This window comes from Ochotona curzoniae, unplaced genomic scaffold, assembly GCF_017591425.1.
Source record: "Ochotona curzoniae isolate NIBS_2020 unplaced genomic scaffold, NIBS_Ocur_1.0 contig_1014, whole genome shotgun sequence".
NCBI lineage: Eukaryota > Metazoa > Chordata > Mammalia > Lagomorpha > Ochotonidae > Ochotona > Ochotona curzoniae.
Window position 1 is genome coordinate 27,907,950 of NW_024464920.1, and position 18,015 is coordinate 27,925,964.

An 18,015-nucleotide genomic window follows, 5' to 3' on the forward strand; every position below is an offset into this window, starting at 1 on the left:
TACGGCCATTTCACCAAGAGGCTTAAAAGCTACAGAGGCAAGACAGTGAGTCATACTAGTACATGAGTGGCACATGCTTCAAGGAAGTAGAAGCATCACCGGAGAATGCTGCCCAAGGGTAAGTTATCAGGGATATGTTTTAAAACACAACAAAAGTCAGTTACAGAATCAGTAAACAAAGCACGAAATAGTGGTGAAAGGCTCACACTACTAGGATACAGAACAATGACTAGAAAATGGTGGGTCCAGATTGCCATGAGTCCCCTCTTAAATGACATATAGATGGCTGCCAATTATAACAACAGTGAGGCAATATGCTATTAAGCAGGGCAGTAACATGATCAAGAGGTGTTTTGGGAAGAAATAAATGGAAAAGGGAAATGGTGACACTAAGCCAGGAGAGCAGAAGTGGAACTACATCCCAAACAGGGATTCTAATAGTAAAGTAACATTTATTTTTATGTCCTGCCGAAGCAGTTGGAATACAGAAGAGAGGCAAGTGAAGAATCACAGCCATAAAACTACTGGAGTGGGGTCCAAAACAGAAAAATGATGACACTGATTATGGTTAAGGAAACCAAGTCAAGAAACAGCTAAACAATGGGAGTTTAACAATTACTTTCCTCAAGTAGGGTTGGACAACAACACTCTGAAAGCCACATATTTATAGTAATTAATTTGGGTGTGCAATATAAACAATCTTCATACAGCAAAACCTATACATTTTAATGTGTGGTCAAGTTCTTAGATTGAAGTAATTTCTGCTGCTATATTAACTACAAATTATAAACAGTAAACAATTGCAAAGATGAGATCAAAAGATGCTTTAAATGATGACTGGAAAAGTTCATGTAAAACGCTATCATGATTTTCTGCTACAATCATAAGCTGCAAATAAGAGATTTCAAATATAAGATGCTGTTCAATATGGTCACATAAATGATTCATAAGGTGAATATATTTTCGTGGACAACATACAATTCGGCTTTCCCCAGAAACTGGTTTGCTAACTCCAGAAAATATAGTCGTTCTTACAAAGTTCACACATCCTTAAGTGAGTTGCAGTATGCTGAGATAACAAGCCCTCTCAGTAAGGGAGATGGGAGCACAGGAGAAGGGGCAACTCGGTGTACAGGCAGAGATGTTGTGGTCCAACTGCCCAATTAACTGAGATTGAGAAAAACAGAATGTGTATTACAGTGCACGTAATTTTAAACATAGTTGCTCTAAGTGCTACACTATGTACTACAGGGGGAAAACAAAGTTCTACATTACAGGCATGTAGAAGTGGTTCTGTGTTCAATGTAAGAGTTTATCATGTTTAACACAATCAAAAAAGTAAACATCAATTATATAAATGTTAACATTAGTGCTTCAAAGTGTGTCAAACTACAAAAATATAACTGCTTAAAATGTCTAAACCAAATTATGTGTATTTTTCAATTCTGAAAGAGATTAGCCTAGTATTTTCTTTTTAAGATTTTTTTTTTTATTGGAAAGGCGGATGTACAGAGAGGAGAGACAGAGAGGAAGAGCTTCCGTCCGATGATTCACTCCCCAAGTGAGTGCAACGGGTCGATACTATGCCGATCCGAAGCCAGGAGCCTCTGCCGGGTCTCCCACGCGGGTGCAGGTTCCCAAAGCTTTGGGCCGTCCTCGACTGCTTTCCCGGGCCACAAGCAGGGAGCTGGATGGGAAGCGGGGCTGCCGGGACTCGAACCGGCGCCCATATGGGATCCCGGGCGTGCAAGGCGAGGACCTTTAACCACTTGCGCCACCGTGCCGGGCCCTTAAGATTTTTTAAATTGGAAAGTCAGATAAACAGAAAGAAGAGACAGAGATCTTCTGTCCAATGGTTCACTCCCCAAGTAGCCACAACAGTCGGAGCTGAGCCGATCTGAAGCCAGGATCCAGGAACTTCTTCCAGGTATCCCACATGGGTGCAGGGTCCCAAGGCTTTGGGCCGTCCTAGACTGCTTTCCCAGGCCACAAGCAGGGAGCTGGATGGGAAGCGGGGCTGCTGGGATTAGAACCAGCGCCCGTATGGGATCCCGGTGTGTCCAAGGCGAGAACTTCAGCTGCTAGGCTACTGTGCTGGGCCCTCTAGAAATATATTTAACACACAGTTCTGGTATGTGAATGGGGCAGAATCACCATGTAGGTAGCAAAGAAAACTGTGCACAACAAATGGACTCTGGCAGAGTAATAGATGGCATTGACAGACAACAGATAACTTATATTTCTAAAATTCTAAATTTGTTTAATTGGGAACCAAAGAACTCAATATAGGTCTAGTCTATGGGCAGCAGTAATCCAGTTATCTGAAATGTCACTGTTTCTCAGGCTCTGCAATAGCAGGAAGCTAGACTTAGGACCTGGGAGCTGACATCAAACCCAGGAACCTGAACATGGATGAAAGCACCAGCAGCTGGGAAAGTGTCCACTATCCACATGTAAAGGTGAACTACTTACAAAACATGAAACTTTGATCAATATTAAGAATATATATCATATCATATCATATCATATCATATATCATAATTTACTGGAAAAGTAGAGTGCTGTGGTCAGAAGGTCACTGCCTCAAATTGGCACAACAGCAAGGGCTAGGCCCGAAAGAAGCCCAGCTCTTCAACTGAGTGATCCATGTTCAGTAGCAGGGCTCAAGCATTTGGACTCTGTGCCACTGCTTTCCCAGGCCCACTGGCAGGGAGTGGGATGGAGCAGCCAGCACTCCATGTGTCCCAGTACGGGATGTCAGGAGCATAGGCAGTTGAAGCTGCTATGCTATAGTGCTTGTGCCTAAAAGCCATAAGAGAGGAAATACAGAGTAACCTAATGACAGCTCAACATGGGAGAAGGAAAAACAACCGCTCTGCATACTCTTCTGCCTCTTACCTAGGAGACAGCCAAGCCTCAGTTTTCTTTCTGAAAGATGGAAATAACACTGCCTATGACTAAATGAAGTAATATACGGAGAATCAACACTCAGCAGCACCACCAATCTTACTGTCCTGTGAATGCAGGACTTTCATTAACAGCAGACTAAGATGCAAACAGCCCTGCCAAAATATATTACTGGCAAAATGAGGTACTGAAGTTAGATTACGTAACACACAATCAGTAGATTGCTGAAACCAAGTTTCTAGTCTAAAGCATCATAGTTATACACATCTTCCACGTCTCTCAAGAAACCAACACACTGCTATAAAACAAAAGAAACAAGAAGCAACTGGCTGAAATAATGGCGTGATTCTAATTATTTTCTAACCCATCACAGAGTTCTTTATCCTGTTTATATACAGAACATTAAGAAGATTAACAAATTATAATTGTATTTCAAAAATTATTTGCATCGTCACTAGCTACAATTTTGACAGACATGATCAGTAATAGTCTAAATATTTCATTTAAAAAAACGTGTATGTCAGGGTCCAGCGGAGTAGCCTAGTGGCTAAAGTCCTTGCCTTGCACGAACTGACTTCTGACTTATGGAGTGAATCAGCAGATGAAAAAATCTTTCTCTGTGTCTCTTCTTCTCTCTATAAATCTGACTTTCCAACAAAAATAAATAAATCTTTTTTTATAGTATATGTGAAAATTTCACAATAGGCAAATAAGGCTTCCGGCAGTTTTTTCACAAAAGCACCAAAGTATAATCTTTCATCTCCCTCCAATAGGCAGTAGGAGGTCTTCAAAACCTGCATGGAACATGAGTATTATTTTAAAAATACACCTGAGTTTCAAGCTTGTTGTGCTGCACAGGGCAGGCACTGAGGTACAGCATGCTTGTATCCCACATGCGACTTCTACTCAAAGGCCTGACTCCTAACATCCAGCCAGGAAAACAGCAGAAGATGCTCCAAATCCTTGGGTTCCCACAAGCCATGAAGGCGACCTGGGCAGAAGTTCTGCTTTGTGGTGTTTGCCCTGCGCTGCCCTGGTTCAGCTCTAGTTTTTGCAAGTATTTGGGGAATGAATCAGACGGAAATTTTTCTATCTCTTCCTCCCTGTCACCCTACCTTTCAAATAAAAAGTTTCCAAAAATAAACTTATTGTTTAATTTCATTGCCAGAAAATTTTTAAAGTACTCTCACACACATTTAATCATGACTTCTATTTTAAGAAACACTTACATTAGTTTGGTAGAGAAACTATTTTTGATGGAAGGGCACATGGTGTCGAATTACAGCGAAAAGTTATTAAGTAAAATTAACCTAACAAGAAGATAAATTCTAAAGGAAGTATTCTATGCTTTAAAATGATCTTTCAAAATTGTTACACTATATATTAAAGAAATGATGAAAATATAACTAAAAGCATTATGTTGTTATTGCAGGACAAAAAAGTAAGTGAGAGGTCAGCACTGTGACACATCAGGTGCCCGCAACACCACCACCCTATATGGGTGCTAGTTGAGTCAAAGCTGTTCCACTACTCATCCAGCTTCCTGTTAACGCCTGGGGGAAGCAGAAGATGGTCTAAGTCCAAGGAAATACAGATGGGAGTTGTGGGTTCCTGGCCAGCCTGGCCAGCTTCAGCCATTCCACCCATTTGGGGAGTGAGCCAGTAGATACAGGATATTCCTTTTCCAGTCTCTGCTTGTCTCTAATTCCATCTTATAAATTAAATAAATCTTAAGTAAACAACATACAATGACTTTTTACTATAAGCTATGTCAATACTGAAAGCAGCAGCTTAGCATGCAGTCCCACATCACCAGTCCCAGGAATGCTTAAATGATCTTAACATGCATGTTAAATTGCTTTTCGTAGCCTGTATGATTTATACTTATACTTCCACAGAAGTGCCTTCAATGTCTGTTCACTATTTTCCCACTTTCCAGGGACAGGTATTTGGGCGAGTTAAGCCAGCTGTACCCACATGAGAATGTCTGTGTTCAAGCAGGGCTTTACTCCAACCCCACTCCCTGCTACTGCACACTCCGGAAGGCAGGCCTCTGGTCTGCCGCACCTGGACAAGTTTCAAACACTCAGCTCCAGCTCCGCTTGCTGCGCTCTTGGTGGGCATCTGGATCAGAGGATGGGAGCTCTCTGCTCATCTCATGACTCTTAAATAAATTCTTCTTTCTAAACTCCAGATTTTGGATTCTCAGATTAGAAATTTTCAACATTAAAGACTACAGAATTATTCCAAAATTAGAAAGACTTTGAAACACAACCAGTATTACCTGATGCTTAACTTGTATGTTAGGAGTAAAACAGTATTTTCTTGCTATCTCAGTGGTGGCAGATTAAACAATTTGAAATTATTTTTGTAAATATAATTAAGTTTGATGTATTTTGTAGGGAAATAATTTCATCTCCCTTTTACAATTAGGTTAACTACGATTATAATGTAAAACTTAACGAAGGTGTGAAGACCAATAAGTTTAACAAGGTTTAGAAAGTTTGCTCCAAATTATTTGACATTTAATTTTAATATCCTAAGAGTATGCTCTGGTTTGTCTTCCACCTCACTCTATCAGTCTGTTGTTGCCATATAAAAATGGCATTTATACAAAAAGGCTTATTTTCTTCCGAAAATGTGTAAAAAGGGGGTCAGACTGCTTGCTACTGATCCAGTTCCCTGCTAATGTGCCTGGGAAAGCAGCAGACAGCAGCCCAAGTGCCTGCTCTCCTGCTGCAAGGCTGAAGGCACTGACTGCCTTCTGGAATCCAGGCTTTAGTCATATCCAGCGCTGGCTCTTGTGGCCATTGAGGGAAAGAAACAAGCAGACGAAGACTGACATACATCCCCACACTTCTGGCAATCTCCCTTAGCACTAAACAAACAAACAAATAAATAAATCTCAAAAACCAAACACCCAAGATAAATTTTTTAGTTCATTACATATTATTTGCAAGTAATAATTTCATCATATTTCCTACTTAACAAAACCCCAGTGATAGTGTATTATTTCTTTGACATTACTGTGTGAGTAGGTTTTATGAAAAGGGTAGTAAATTAAAAGACAAAATCCTGGGGCCAGTGCCATGGCTCAATAGGCTGAATCTTTACCTTGCACATGTCCAATACGTGTGCCAGTTCCTGTCAGAGCTGCTCAACTTTCAATCAAACTACCTCCTTATGGCCTGCGAAATCAACAAAATATTGTCCAAGTCCTTGGCTTCCAGCAATCCGTGAGGGAGGAAGAGGCTCCTGGCTCCTAGCTTTGGATTGCCTCAGCTTGGGCCACTGAGGCCATGTGGAGACTGGCCCAGTGGATGGAAGATCTTTTCCTTTCTGCATCTCACTCTCTCTGTAAAATCTGCCTTTCCAATTAAAAGAAATAAATCTTAACAAAAAAGGACAAAACCCCTGTGTCTGTTAAGCTTAAATTCTAATGGAGTATATTCATCAATATACAATTAATAAACATGTACTTCCAGGTAGTGATAGATGTTGTCATTTTACAGAGAAAGATAGGGAAAGATTCTTGGATAAGACGTTTCAGCAGAGACCTAGACACACTGAAAAGATTTGGAAAAAAAAATGGCTAAGAACTGACAGGAAAAAATTCTAAGAGCCAGAGCTTCAGCCAGCCTGACTCCAAGATCTGGTTAATTACCATTTGTGAGGGGACAACGGTAGTAACAGGAGGCATTCCTTTTTTATACCACATTTTAACAAAGTATTGACAGTTGTTGTCCTGAGGAAAATATTAAGTTCCTTTAACTGCTATAAGCTAATGAGAATAAGAGCAAAGACAGGTTCAAACTGCTCTCTGGTTTGTCAAAATAAGGAAGCAAGGTCCCACTTCATGAGTTTTGTGTTTTGTTTTTGAAGATTTATATACTTGTTTGATAGGAGGAGTTGCAGAGACAGGGAGAGACAAATGCAAAGACCTTCCACCTGCAGCTTCTTTCTTTTTCTTTCTTAAAAGTTAATTCTCTACTTGGGTGGCAGGGGTGTTGGATCAGAAGTGGAGCACTGGGGATACGAAGCAGTACCCACATGGGAAGCCTGTGTCCCAGGCAGCAGCCTAATTTGCTTTGCCACATCACAAGTACCAGTTTAAACAGTAAACGAGGGGCTGTGTGGTGCAGCAGTTTGGATGCTGCTTGGGACATCCACATCCTGTACCACAGTGCCTGGCTCTGCTTCTAATTCCACCCTTCTGCTAACACATACAGTGGGAGAGAGCGGGCAATGGCTCAAGCATACAACTCCCTGGCACTTGAATGGGAGACTTGATAGGAATTTCTGGCTCCAGAGTTTGACCTGGCTCAGCCCATGGCTATCGTGAGCTTTTGCAGAATGAATGAGCAGGTGGAAAATCTCTTTAAATGAACAAACTAATCTATCCATCAGTAAAAATTAATCAGAAAATTGTAATGAAAATGGCAACTATAAAACCCAACCTAATAAAAGGCATGATTAACATGATAAGAAGAGAAATAGCCTTCTGAAAGAAGTCAAGGTGGATACTAATAATCATCAAAAACATTATTGAATACCTGACATACAGAAAACCTGACTTAACATGTTAAAATGCCTATAATGCAGCAACTCACATCATGCTGTAGTTTTACACAGACTGTTTAATAAACTGAACCAGAGTTTGTAAAACTGGTCCAAAAATGCATCAGATAGTACGTATTAAGGAGGAATATTTCAATGAACCACAACTGAACAGTCCAAATCAGACATGTGTATAAACGGTTAGATTACAGCCCTTATTTTTTCTCTCTCAGTCTACAATGTATAGCTACTGTGTGGCTAAGTTTTCTAACAAATGATTGGATGCATAAATGGTCCTTGGGATCACCAGGCCATGTCACAGCGGAAAAAGTATCTGACACCTTATAATCTAGATCTTAAATCAATACACTTTTACTGGAAAGCCATGTGATGCACATAGCATGAAAGGCAGCAACTAGGAAAGAGCTTTCTAAAAAGAATATCAAAAATAATTATTAAAAAAATTTGTGGATCACATTTAATAAAAATAATAAGTATTTGTTACAAATGCCATAAGCTAACTAAAAGTGAAATGCTAAAAATTATTTTTAATAGTATGAGGATATTAACACAAAGGATACAAACAAGTAAAACTTACTGTTCTAATACAGAAATGGGCACAAAGAATACAAACGGGCCATAATTATATGGAAAAGATACGATACTCAGACCCGTCTGCCAAATTAGTGATACTTTGATATACTGTTTTGTACACATTAAAACACTTAAGTTCATCTATAGCAGACTTCCAGGAAGTCGCTGGTATTTCTAGGACCTGGAGAATGCTAATTAAAATATAAACTGCTATGAATTTTCAGGTGGAAAATGTTTAAGTTTGCCCTTAAAAATTTATATATTTTTATATGTTTTTATTTTTCATAAAATATGTAGAGACCAGCATTGAAATCTACTAGTAAATTATTGCTCTTGAGTTTACAGGGATATTTTCTAAAGTTGGCCACAGATACCCTGTGCTATATGCTTCTTAAGAACAAAGATAACAGCAACAGCAGAAATTTATGAGAAAGCTGCTATAAAATGATTTCAAAAGTTCATAGAAAAGTGAAATTTGAAGAAAATTTCCTTTGGTTCAGAATATTTTGAAATTCATAAGTCATTTTTTCTTAATACACTTTTCCCATGAACTTTTTGAAAATCACCCTATGATTCTCATTTTACAGATGAAGGTACTAAAATGCTTGTAATAGCTTTTGCTCAAAGGCCAAGGTGGTTGATAAAACACTTGTCTGTACTGATTCAGAATCTAAGTTCTTAATCTGTATACTGCTTAGATGACTTTCTGGAGCAACACATTCTGTCTTATTTCCCCAACAACCAACTCCACTGGAATGATAGTTGATGTAACTGAAAATATATGTTAACAATGAACTCAAACATGAAGCATTTCTGCTTTCTGGAGCAGTCATCTCTTTGTCATTCATTTTCTCCTAAAATATTTAATTTTTTTCATTTATTGGAAAGGCAGAGAAACAGAAAGAGAAAGCTACAGAGACTGTATAGGAAAACTGTACATCAACAGGTCTACTCCCTAAATGTCTAGGACATCTGAGTTGAGCCAAGTCAAAGCCAGGAGGCCAGACCTTGATCTATTCTCCAACACGTACGGCAAGGACCCAAGTATTTGAGCTATCACCTGCTACTTGTGTAGGGTGCTGAAAACTGGATACGATGCAGACAAGCTGTGAAAGAAGCATTCTAACACAGGTATGCAGAAATCCCAAGTGTTAACCACTGTACCACATGCCTGCCTCGTCTTTCATTTTCTATGCAAATTCTATTCCAGATTTTAGTTGAAAGTCTCTGAGCTTTCTAATCAAAATACAGAGGTTCTTTAATATATCTTTATATTTTGGTCCACCAATTGAGATGATATTTGGGACTCTGAAACCCTATTAAACAAAGTGCTTGGGTTTTGCTATCATTCCAGCTTCTCGCAGATTTGCACCCTGGAAGGTGGAGGTGACGGTTTCTGTGGTAGGACTCCTGTCACCCATGTGGGAGACCTGGATTGAATTCTTGGCTCTTGGTGCTGGGTGAGCCCAGCTTCAGCTACTGTGGGCATCTGAAGAGTGAACCAGTAAATAAGAGGTGCCATTCTGCCTCACAAGTCATATTTAAAAGAAAATATTTAAAAAGATAAGGCTGCTGTGGTGTAAAAATGACTGAAGCCCATGCTTTATTTTCTCATAATAGCCATTCTACATGAATTTCCTGCAGACCCCTTATAAAGCTTTGTCATTGATAAAGTAATGTCTGTCAAACTTGTAATTTTACTGTTTTTGAAACTATCAAAAGTACATCACAAATTCTTTATCTACAAACATCTCAAACATGGAAATGATTCAAACAAAATTTAAAATCAAATTAATTATGTTCATTGACATGTTTTTAAAAAGGACCAAAATTTTAGTAAAAATATCTAAAATAGGCTAATTTGTGAAATCTTAAAAAGATATCTGTGATTGACTAATGATCAATTCTGTAACAAAATGAGATTTGTTATATGCCTCAGACTTAAAATGTTCTAAAGACCAATAGATTACTTTACATGTACAGGGAAATTAAGAAGAGCAATTTTTAAAGTTTTAAAAGCGGTAAAAAGTTGGGTTGCTACAGAGTATATATGTAACAAGCAGGACAACACTATATAATAAATCAGTTTAACAGAATTTCAACTGAAATTAATTTCAAAATACTTTGCAAATTAGGTAATTATGATTAGGGTACATTATAAGCCTTTTAATTCAAAATGGAATTACTAACCTGCCAGTTCCAAAGCATTTAAATCACACCTCTGTGTCATCCATTATCTTTTCAACACAATTTTTCAAAAATGTTTCCACAATAGTATCTATGTACACTAGAGTTGACAAGAGATATTTTCTACCTGTGGTCTAACATAGCCAGAACACGACAGGATTAAGGATAGTTTTGTTGAAGCTTGTCTCTGTATTTCTAAGTCTGTGAAAATCTGCCTTCTTTTTGTGATTGGTGTTAATATAAACAAGTTACTTCCCATATTAAACAAAAGCCACTGATCATCTAGCAGTCATACTATGTTATTTTTGAGTATTTCCTACCACAGTATTCATCTTATTCCAACTTCACATTCCTGTTTCCCGTGAGAACACACTCTTATTTACTTTGTGTCTTCAGGGCCTACTGCTGTGCCTAAAACGTAGGTCATTCAACCACAGACAGTACTCTGTAGTTGGTGTGCTGCTTTTCAGGAACCCAAAAACAGACAAAGCTGCTGAGTAAACACAACGTAACTGATTAACTTACATCTTTTTCTGACCGGTGTGGAAACACAGAAGACTGGCTGTAGTACATATTTTCATCATGGTAGTCACTGTCGACCCCCTCTACAAACTTCTTTCTTGAAGCACCAAACATGCTGTTTGTCACCTAGACGAAAATATTACTTTTATTAAGAGTAATATTCTGGAAATTGTCCAGCTTTATCTTATCCTCATGTGGAAAATAAAATGGAAAACTTCTAAGATGCAGAAATAAATCAACTAAGGGCTAACAAGACATGTGATAATGTCACAAATCTGACTATAAAAGACATTTATTTCCAAGCCCTAAGAATATGAGAATATGAAATCTGTCTTACGCAACAGGATTCTATATACTTTTAAAGAATTTAAGTCATTTATTCTTGAAAAGTGGTAACCACAAAAAGATTTTTCCCACAGGCAGATGCCTTTGAATTTAAATATTCTGAATTTTCACTTGCATCTGCAATATCAGTGTCTACAATATCACTATGCCTATGTTCTAATGTGTCTGTTTTCCAGACTTTACTTACAATCTAAGTTTATTGAGATGCCAGCATTTTTTTTTTTAGTATCGGTATATGTGGCATATTGGAATTTTATCTGAAGCTTTAGGTACCTATTAACATACAGGATAATTTTTTATACATCACACTGGTATGAACTTCTCAATTATATAACAGCTAGCGTTTTCCACTTAATTTTCAATATCCAACACTAGCAAATTTGAGCTCACACCAAAATAACTACTAAAGTCTGCACTAATTCTTCTCAGTTTTTAAGGTGATCTCTATGAAATTTCCAAAACTATGAATTGACAAAGGTTATCTAAGTCAACGTGCCTTCCCCATAAGTATAATTTGAAGTTCAAAATAAACTGAAATAACAACACTACCAAAAGATCTGTAAAAAAAATCTGAATCTAAGTGCAAGTTTTCAAAAGCACACATTTGAAGAAAAAAAATAAATTTTGACATTCATTACAACTAAGTATTTTCTTAAATTGCAAATAATAACTGCACAATTTTCCCCATTTTTATTTCAAAAGAAAACACTGGTCACCATAAAAGTAGTAAAGTAATAAAGACTATCAAGGTCAAATTGTATGTATGTACTATATAAAACTGCTTTATATCTTAAATTCTCTGCTGAATTTGGAGGAACTCAAATAAAACTTGAGCCCACCGTGCTAGCCTAGCAGCTAAAGCCCTCATTTTACATATGCCGGGATCCCATATGGGCACTGGTTTGTGTCCTGGTGGTCTTGGCTTCCCTTCCAGTTCCCTGTTTGCGCCCTGGGCAATTAATATCTATATTTGACATATATCTGTATTTGAAAGATGGAAAGATATTTTAAAGCAGTCTATTAATTATTAGAATTTAGGCAGACAATCTTTACCATTGCTTTTCCCTGATTCAGTTTTATAGGTATAAGGAATCCCCTTCTACCTCCACTAAATCTTCTTTGGACAGTGAACTCTCTGGGGAGTCTCATGAAAGTCACTCTGTGATACTGAGTAAAATTTCAGACTAAGATCACATATTCCTATTCAACAACCTAATAAGCCATCCAAAATAGGAATTCAAAAAATAGGAATTTTCTTGGATGTGCTTATATTTTCAGAAAAGAACACAGGTTTTCGTTAGGGGGGAAAAAAAGCACTTCATAGTTTACAAACAAAACTTTACACAAAAGGGACTAAGAGCTTATTTGTCAAAAGTTAAGGGTGCATTTAATTCTCCTTTAGGACCACTAAGCTCTAAATCTAAGAAAGTATAGGCATGAAAATGGCACAGAAAGTATCTATAATTCAATAGTATTTCAGATGAACACCAGGGAATCTCTAACCAAATTGATTCACATAAGTGTCCTCAAATGAATGTGAAGTGAACTCTGCTTTTGATAATGTTTGCATAATACTTTTCATAAAAAGTGATTATCGACTCCCAAATTAAAAAGCTGAAATTAGAGACTAACAACTCAAATTCCTAGCAGTTTACTTTGAAAGCAAACGCAAGTCTACAGAATATTTCTGGCAAAGGAAAATACAAACTTGCTACTCTTTTATCAATATCAGATGCTTTTCAAGACTCACTGTGTGTTGATGGGGGAAGAGGGAGTAAACACACATAATTTCATTTCTGCTTCGTGTTTTTAACACAGAAGTTAGATGATTAGTATGCTCATTACTTTCATACTTAAGTAAAAATGGTTAGCTTTAATACATTGCTTCCTAAATTAAGTCGCAGTACAGGGATGGGTGTTGGAACAATACTGAAAGTTCTGCACCATGATAAAATGGGGGAATGAGGATGGGGAGGAGACAACACAGGTTTTTCATAAGGAGTATGGAGGTATTTCAGAATGCCAGAAGAGGGTGAAATGGAGAAGAAATCAAGCAGAGAAGTAAAGGAACCAACCAAGTGAGTATCTGCAAGAGCAATCATGTCCCTAGAACAGCAAATAATCAATGGTGTTAAATCAAACAACTAGAATTTAGAAGTGAATGGTAGGAATTTAGACAGATAATAGCAGAGGCCACAACACCAAGGGTTTTGGGTTTTATTCTGTTAGATGGGAAATCAAGAGAGAGCTTGAGCGTAGTTTAAGAATGACATACTTTGGGTTATGTTTTTAATTTTTTTTTAACAAATATTTTAAAATTTACTTAAAAGGCAGTCAGACAGATATCTTTTACTCTGCTTCAATCCCAAAAAACTCACAACAGTCAGAAACTAGTAACTCAATCAAGGTCTGCTACATTGGTACCAAAAACTGAACTACTTTACTTGAGCCATCACCTCTCCTGCTGTGGTGGTGAAATGGTAGGAAGCTGGAATCAGGACTCAAACCCACAAATCCCAACATCTTAACAGCTACACCCAAACTGCTAATTTGTAATTTTTAAAAATGATTCTAGTTAGTTTATGAGGACTGGTCTGGAGTATCAGAGGATAAAAAAGCAAGATAGGAAAATCAGGTAGGAGACTAGCAGGATGGACGGCATTGGTTGGGATTACGCCAGTAGCAACAGAGGTAGTAAGAAGCATTAAAAGATGTAGAGCTGAATGGGAGAAAAGCTAGAAAGATAATAAGGGATGCAAACTCTCATTTCCCTCTCAGAAGAGAATAGAGTCAGACATCTGAAATATATTTACAAGATAATCAAAATTATTAGTTATATACCATTACCTATGGAAAATTGCAATTACGTTTATTTTTGGTAGAAAATTTTGAAACCTATACAGATTCCATACTGTACTTTTTAAACAAACTTTTTAAAGACCTCCTGTATATTAAAATCAATTTTTAAATACATAATTTTTACATTAGCTATAAAATGTGTCAGAATGTTTGGTATGTATGATTTTCCTTTTTCTCAAAAAAAAAAAAACATGCAATGGTTTTCATCTACTTGTTAACTTGCCAGTTTCTCTCAAACATAGTACAAAAGAAGCACAAATAAGTGATTTTACAAAGAATGTAATAAATGCATGTACCAATTGTTTCTTAAACTTTCTTGAACATAAATGTATCTAAAGAACTTAAATGACATTTTTTTCTTTTGATTCTACAGAACTGAGCAGCATACTCTAAAAAAGCACACAGAGAAGTCAGTTCAATCTTCTCTATCAAACTGATGTCTCAAAAATAATTGGTCTCAGAAAGTAGTACAGAAAGTTTAGCTGGAATGCAGAATGTAAAAACCACGCTGGCTGGCCTTTTCCCAAGATACGCTCCTTTTGTTATTTAGTTTGGACAAGTTATGAATTCCTAAGGTGTGACATTCTTAATATTTAAATACAGAATTTCAAAGCCAAACATAGTCGATCAGAGTAATTACAGAAAAGAATTTTCAAAACACCCAAATTTGTGATAATCTAACCAACAATTTCAGAGGGGCCTGGCCAAGCTGTCCCTGGTGCAGGGAGGATGAATGGCAATCAGGGAAAAAAAGAAGCAAGAGATAAAAACTGGAGCTTCTGAAAGGGAAATAAAATTAGGACAGAAAAATAAGGAATGGGTGAAAAATAGATTCAGACCATGCACAAGCCAAGTAGGATATTTAATCTTACACAAATATCCACCAGCCAGGATTCTGGTGAGGAACTTATACTGAAATCTTTTTTTTTAATACGCTGGCAAATGCTAGGCCAGGCACAGAATCCTATTTCCAGGGAAGAGAGGCACTTCCTGTGGCATAAGTCCTTTATGACAGCAGACAAAACCATGTTAATCTCAAAGTCTATCTCCAGTCTGAAACTCAAAGTTCTATCAGCAGATTTTAATGTAGTGCTAGATCTGTGTCTACCTGAGCTAAATTAAGGAATATTCAAAATGAATCTGTTGAGTTACTTTCTCCTATTTTGTTCTCTGCATCCATAATTGAGCCTTCTTTCACATCTATCTGCTTTTTGCTATTGTACTGTCAATTTAATTTATTGTAAACTTCAAACAATTTTGAAGTCCTCTTACCTGGTCTCCTTTCACATTTTAACAAATATTGCTGAGCCTTTCTACATGATTCATGTCCAGGACTGCACTAATGAAAACACAACCAGAACAGTACCAGCTCCAATCCTGAAGCTTACGGTTAAGGTAGGAGACAAACTTGTAATAATTCCAACATGAAAATCTGCAGAGGTGCTTTGAGAATATAAGTAAGGGAACATCCAACTTTGTGAGGGAAAAATGGAAAGATTATATTGCAAAAGTAGAAAAAAAGTGTGGGGTGGTGATAAGGAAAGCAAACACTACCATAACAGCGCAAGTGAGAGAAAGTCCTGGAAACTATTTCGCTATGGCCAACACAGGGGGATCTGGAAGTATCTGGAAGGCAGGATCTTCAGTACCAGGTTAAGAAGGCAAGAATACAAGAACCTGGTCCGAGAACACCTCAAAGTTTCTTTGGAGATTTCCCCAACTGAAATGCTGGACTCAGAACCCTAACCAAGAAGAGAGAGAAGATAGAACAGGTCAATCAATCATCTCAGCTATATGTTGGCAGCGAAAACGGCACAAACGGAGACTCTATGATGAACTATATCAATTAATGGATTCTTCAAAGACCTCATAGTGTTTGGAGTGGCAAGATTAGCAGCGATTTATAACTGGTGAACTATCAAAACCACTTGAGCTAGAACCTCGGAGCACACCCTACATGTGGGACCTGGGGAGGGTGGAAGATTGGGTGGGCCTTCTCCCTTAATACTCCCCTTTAAACATGAAAGAAACAATATGGAAATAATAGTCTTACCCACTTTCTTGTAGCCCTTGAACCTTTTTACCCCAATTAACTATGTAAAGATTGTCCAAAATAAAATTTTTAAAAACTGATTTTAAAAAAAGGCAAGAATAGAGTCAGGAAGACCAGGTTATTAAAATCTAGGTGACATGGTCTGGTTTGGTAGCCTAGCTGCTAAAGTCCTCACCTTGTATGTGCCAGGATCCCATATGGACATGGATTCTAATCCTGACAGCGCCACTTTCCATCCAGCTCCTTGCCTGTGGCCTAGGAAGCAGTCAAGGATGGCCCAAAAATCTGGGAGCCCTGCGCCTGCGTGGGCTCTTAGCTTCTGGCTCTTGGCTTCAGACTGGCTTAGCTGCTCACGTTGCAGCTACTTCGGGAGTGAATCAACAGACTGAAGATCTTCCTGTCTCTCCTCCTCTCTGTATATCGGATTTTCCAATAAAAATGAATAATAAATCCTTAAATTAAAAAAAAAAATCTAGCTGATAAACTAAGTCAGACTTACTTCAACCAACAGTATTATGTCTCCATGCTGTTAATCACACACACTGCCTTGACTCTGCAACTCTGCTTTCATACCTCTAGCAAACATCTTCTACACATAGGAAACAACTCAAGATTCCTGAGGTCAGGATCTCAACAGGATTTCAGACCCCTGGTTCACCTCGGGTACTGGCCTGTTCCTGTCCGTAGCCATTCCTGGGAGAAAAACACCATCAGGAACCCCTGCAACCATTGAAGATTAAAACCCAAGCTGATCAAACTAAGCCTAAGTATCCACCAAAACTACAAACAGCAACAATGTCTTTCCATCTCTACTATCATTCCCTAGCACAAGCCACTCCAATAAATCTTCAAACATGTTTCTATTAATGCATTCTTTTTTTTTGTAGAAAATTTATTTTTTTTAATGTATTCTTATTATCTTGAACAATTCTCCTACATCAAAGTGAATTTGAAAGTAAATATTTCCTATCTTCCTGGGCCCACTCTCCAAAATCCCTCGACAGCACTCTCAAATCAGTAAGGCTTACAAGGCCCCATGTGGCCTCCCTGACCTCTTCGCACAGGTCCCTGACACCAGTAAACTCTTGCTACAGCTTCAGTTACTCAAACAAAAAGCTCTTTTTTTTTTACCCCAGGATCACTGAATATAGTGGTAACTACCTCCCATCAGTCTTTGAAACTTTCACACCAATATTCCCATTTTACATAACCACTGAGAATATTTAATCATAACCATAATAAATTACTTTCAGTTGCCACTTACTGTGTGCCAAACAACAAGCAACATTTTAATGCTTTATTTACTTTTGTGATTATCATAATAACGCTATCAGGTGAGAGCATTCACTATCCCTAACCACAGAACTTGGGTAACTTGCTCCAAACCATACAGCTGATAAACACAAAGACAGGTTCTGACCAAATCTGTTGGAATCTTCTTTTTTAAACACTAAAATATACTCACTCTCAAAATTACAACTTATTTTTGAATGTGTTTTCTTCCTAACCTCTGAAAGAAAGGAGGAAAAAGAAGAAAAGGTAGCCCTTAGACGTGGCAAACAATCCAACATTCGCATGTGTCAAGATCACTTCAACAGAAATGATCTAATTATAAGTGTGTGAGACAAAAGCTGGTATCTACAGTAATGGTATTTCAGAAGTTACATTAATTTTACAACAAAATATTTAAAAGAATCGTGTCAATTTAGAAATTTTAGAAATTATTATCCAAGTAAGGTTCCAGATGAAATGAAGTTAAAAAAAATTATATGAGATTTCCATATTCCAAGTGAACATTAGTAACACTTTAACTTCTCAAGACATTAGAATGATTACACTCAAACTATATTTCATTAAAAAGTCATTAGCACAGACAGTGTAGTACTATTATATAGGATACATCTAAAAAGTAGGCTATACCAAGAACAAATTCCTAACAATCTTTTCTTATGAAGTAGCTCTAAATGTAGCAAGTTTTGGTGCTAACACGT

At 37.5% G+C, this 18,015-nt stretch overlaps 1 protein-coding gene across 4 annotated transcripts in view; it reads right to left on the reverse strand.

Annotated features, from left to right (window-relative positions):
* Positions 1-18,015, reverse strand: part of CNOT2 (CCR4-NOT transcription complex subunit 2) — a 98,664-nt gene that overhangs the window by 34,409 nt on the left and 46,240 nt on the right. For 3 of the 4 annotated variants that reach the window (XM_040981767.1, XM_040981784.1, XM_040981775.1), the window contains one exon: positions 10,771-10,893. The exons of the other annotated variant lie outside the window; for it this stretch is intronic. In XM_040981767.1, coding sequence (XP_040837701.1) covers positions 10,771-10,893 — 123 coding nt within the window. The remainder of the gene's footprint in view (positions 1-10,770; positions 10,894-18,015) is intronic. 4 annotated transcript variants of the gene reach the window in all.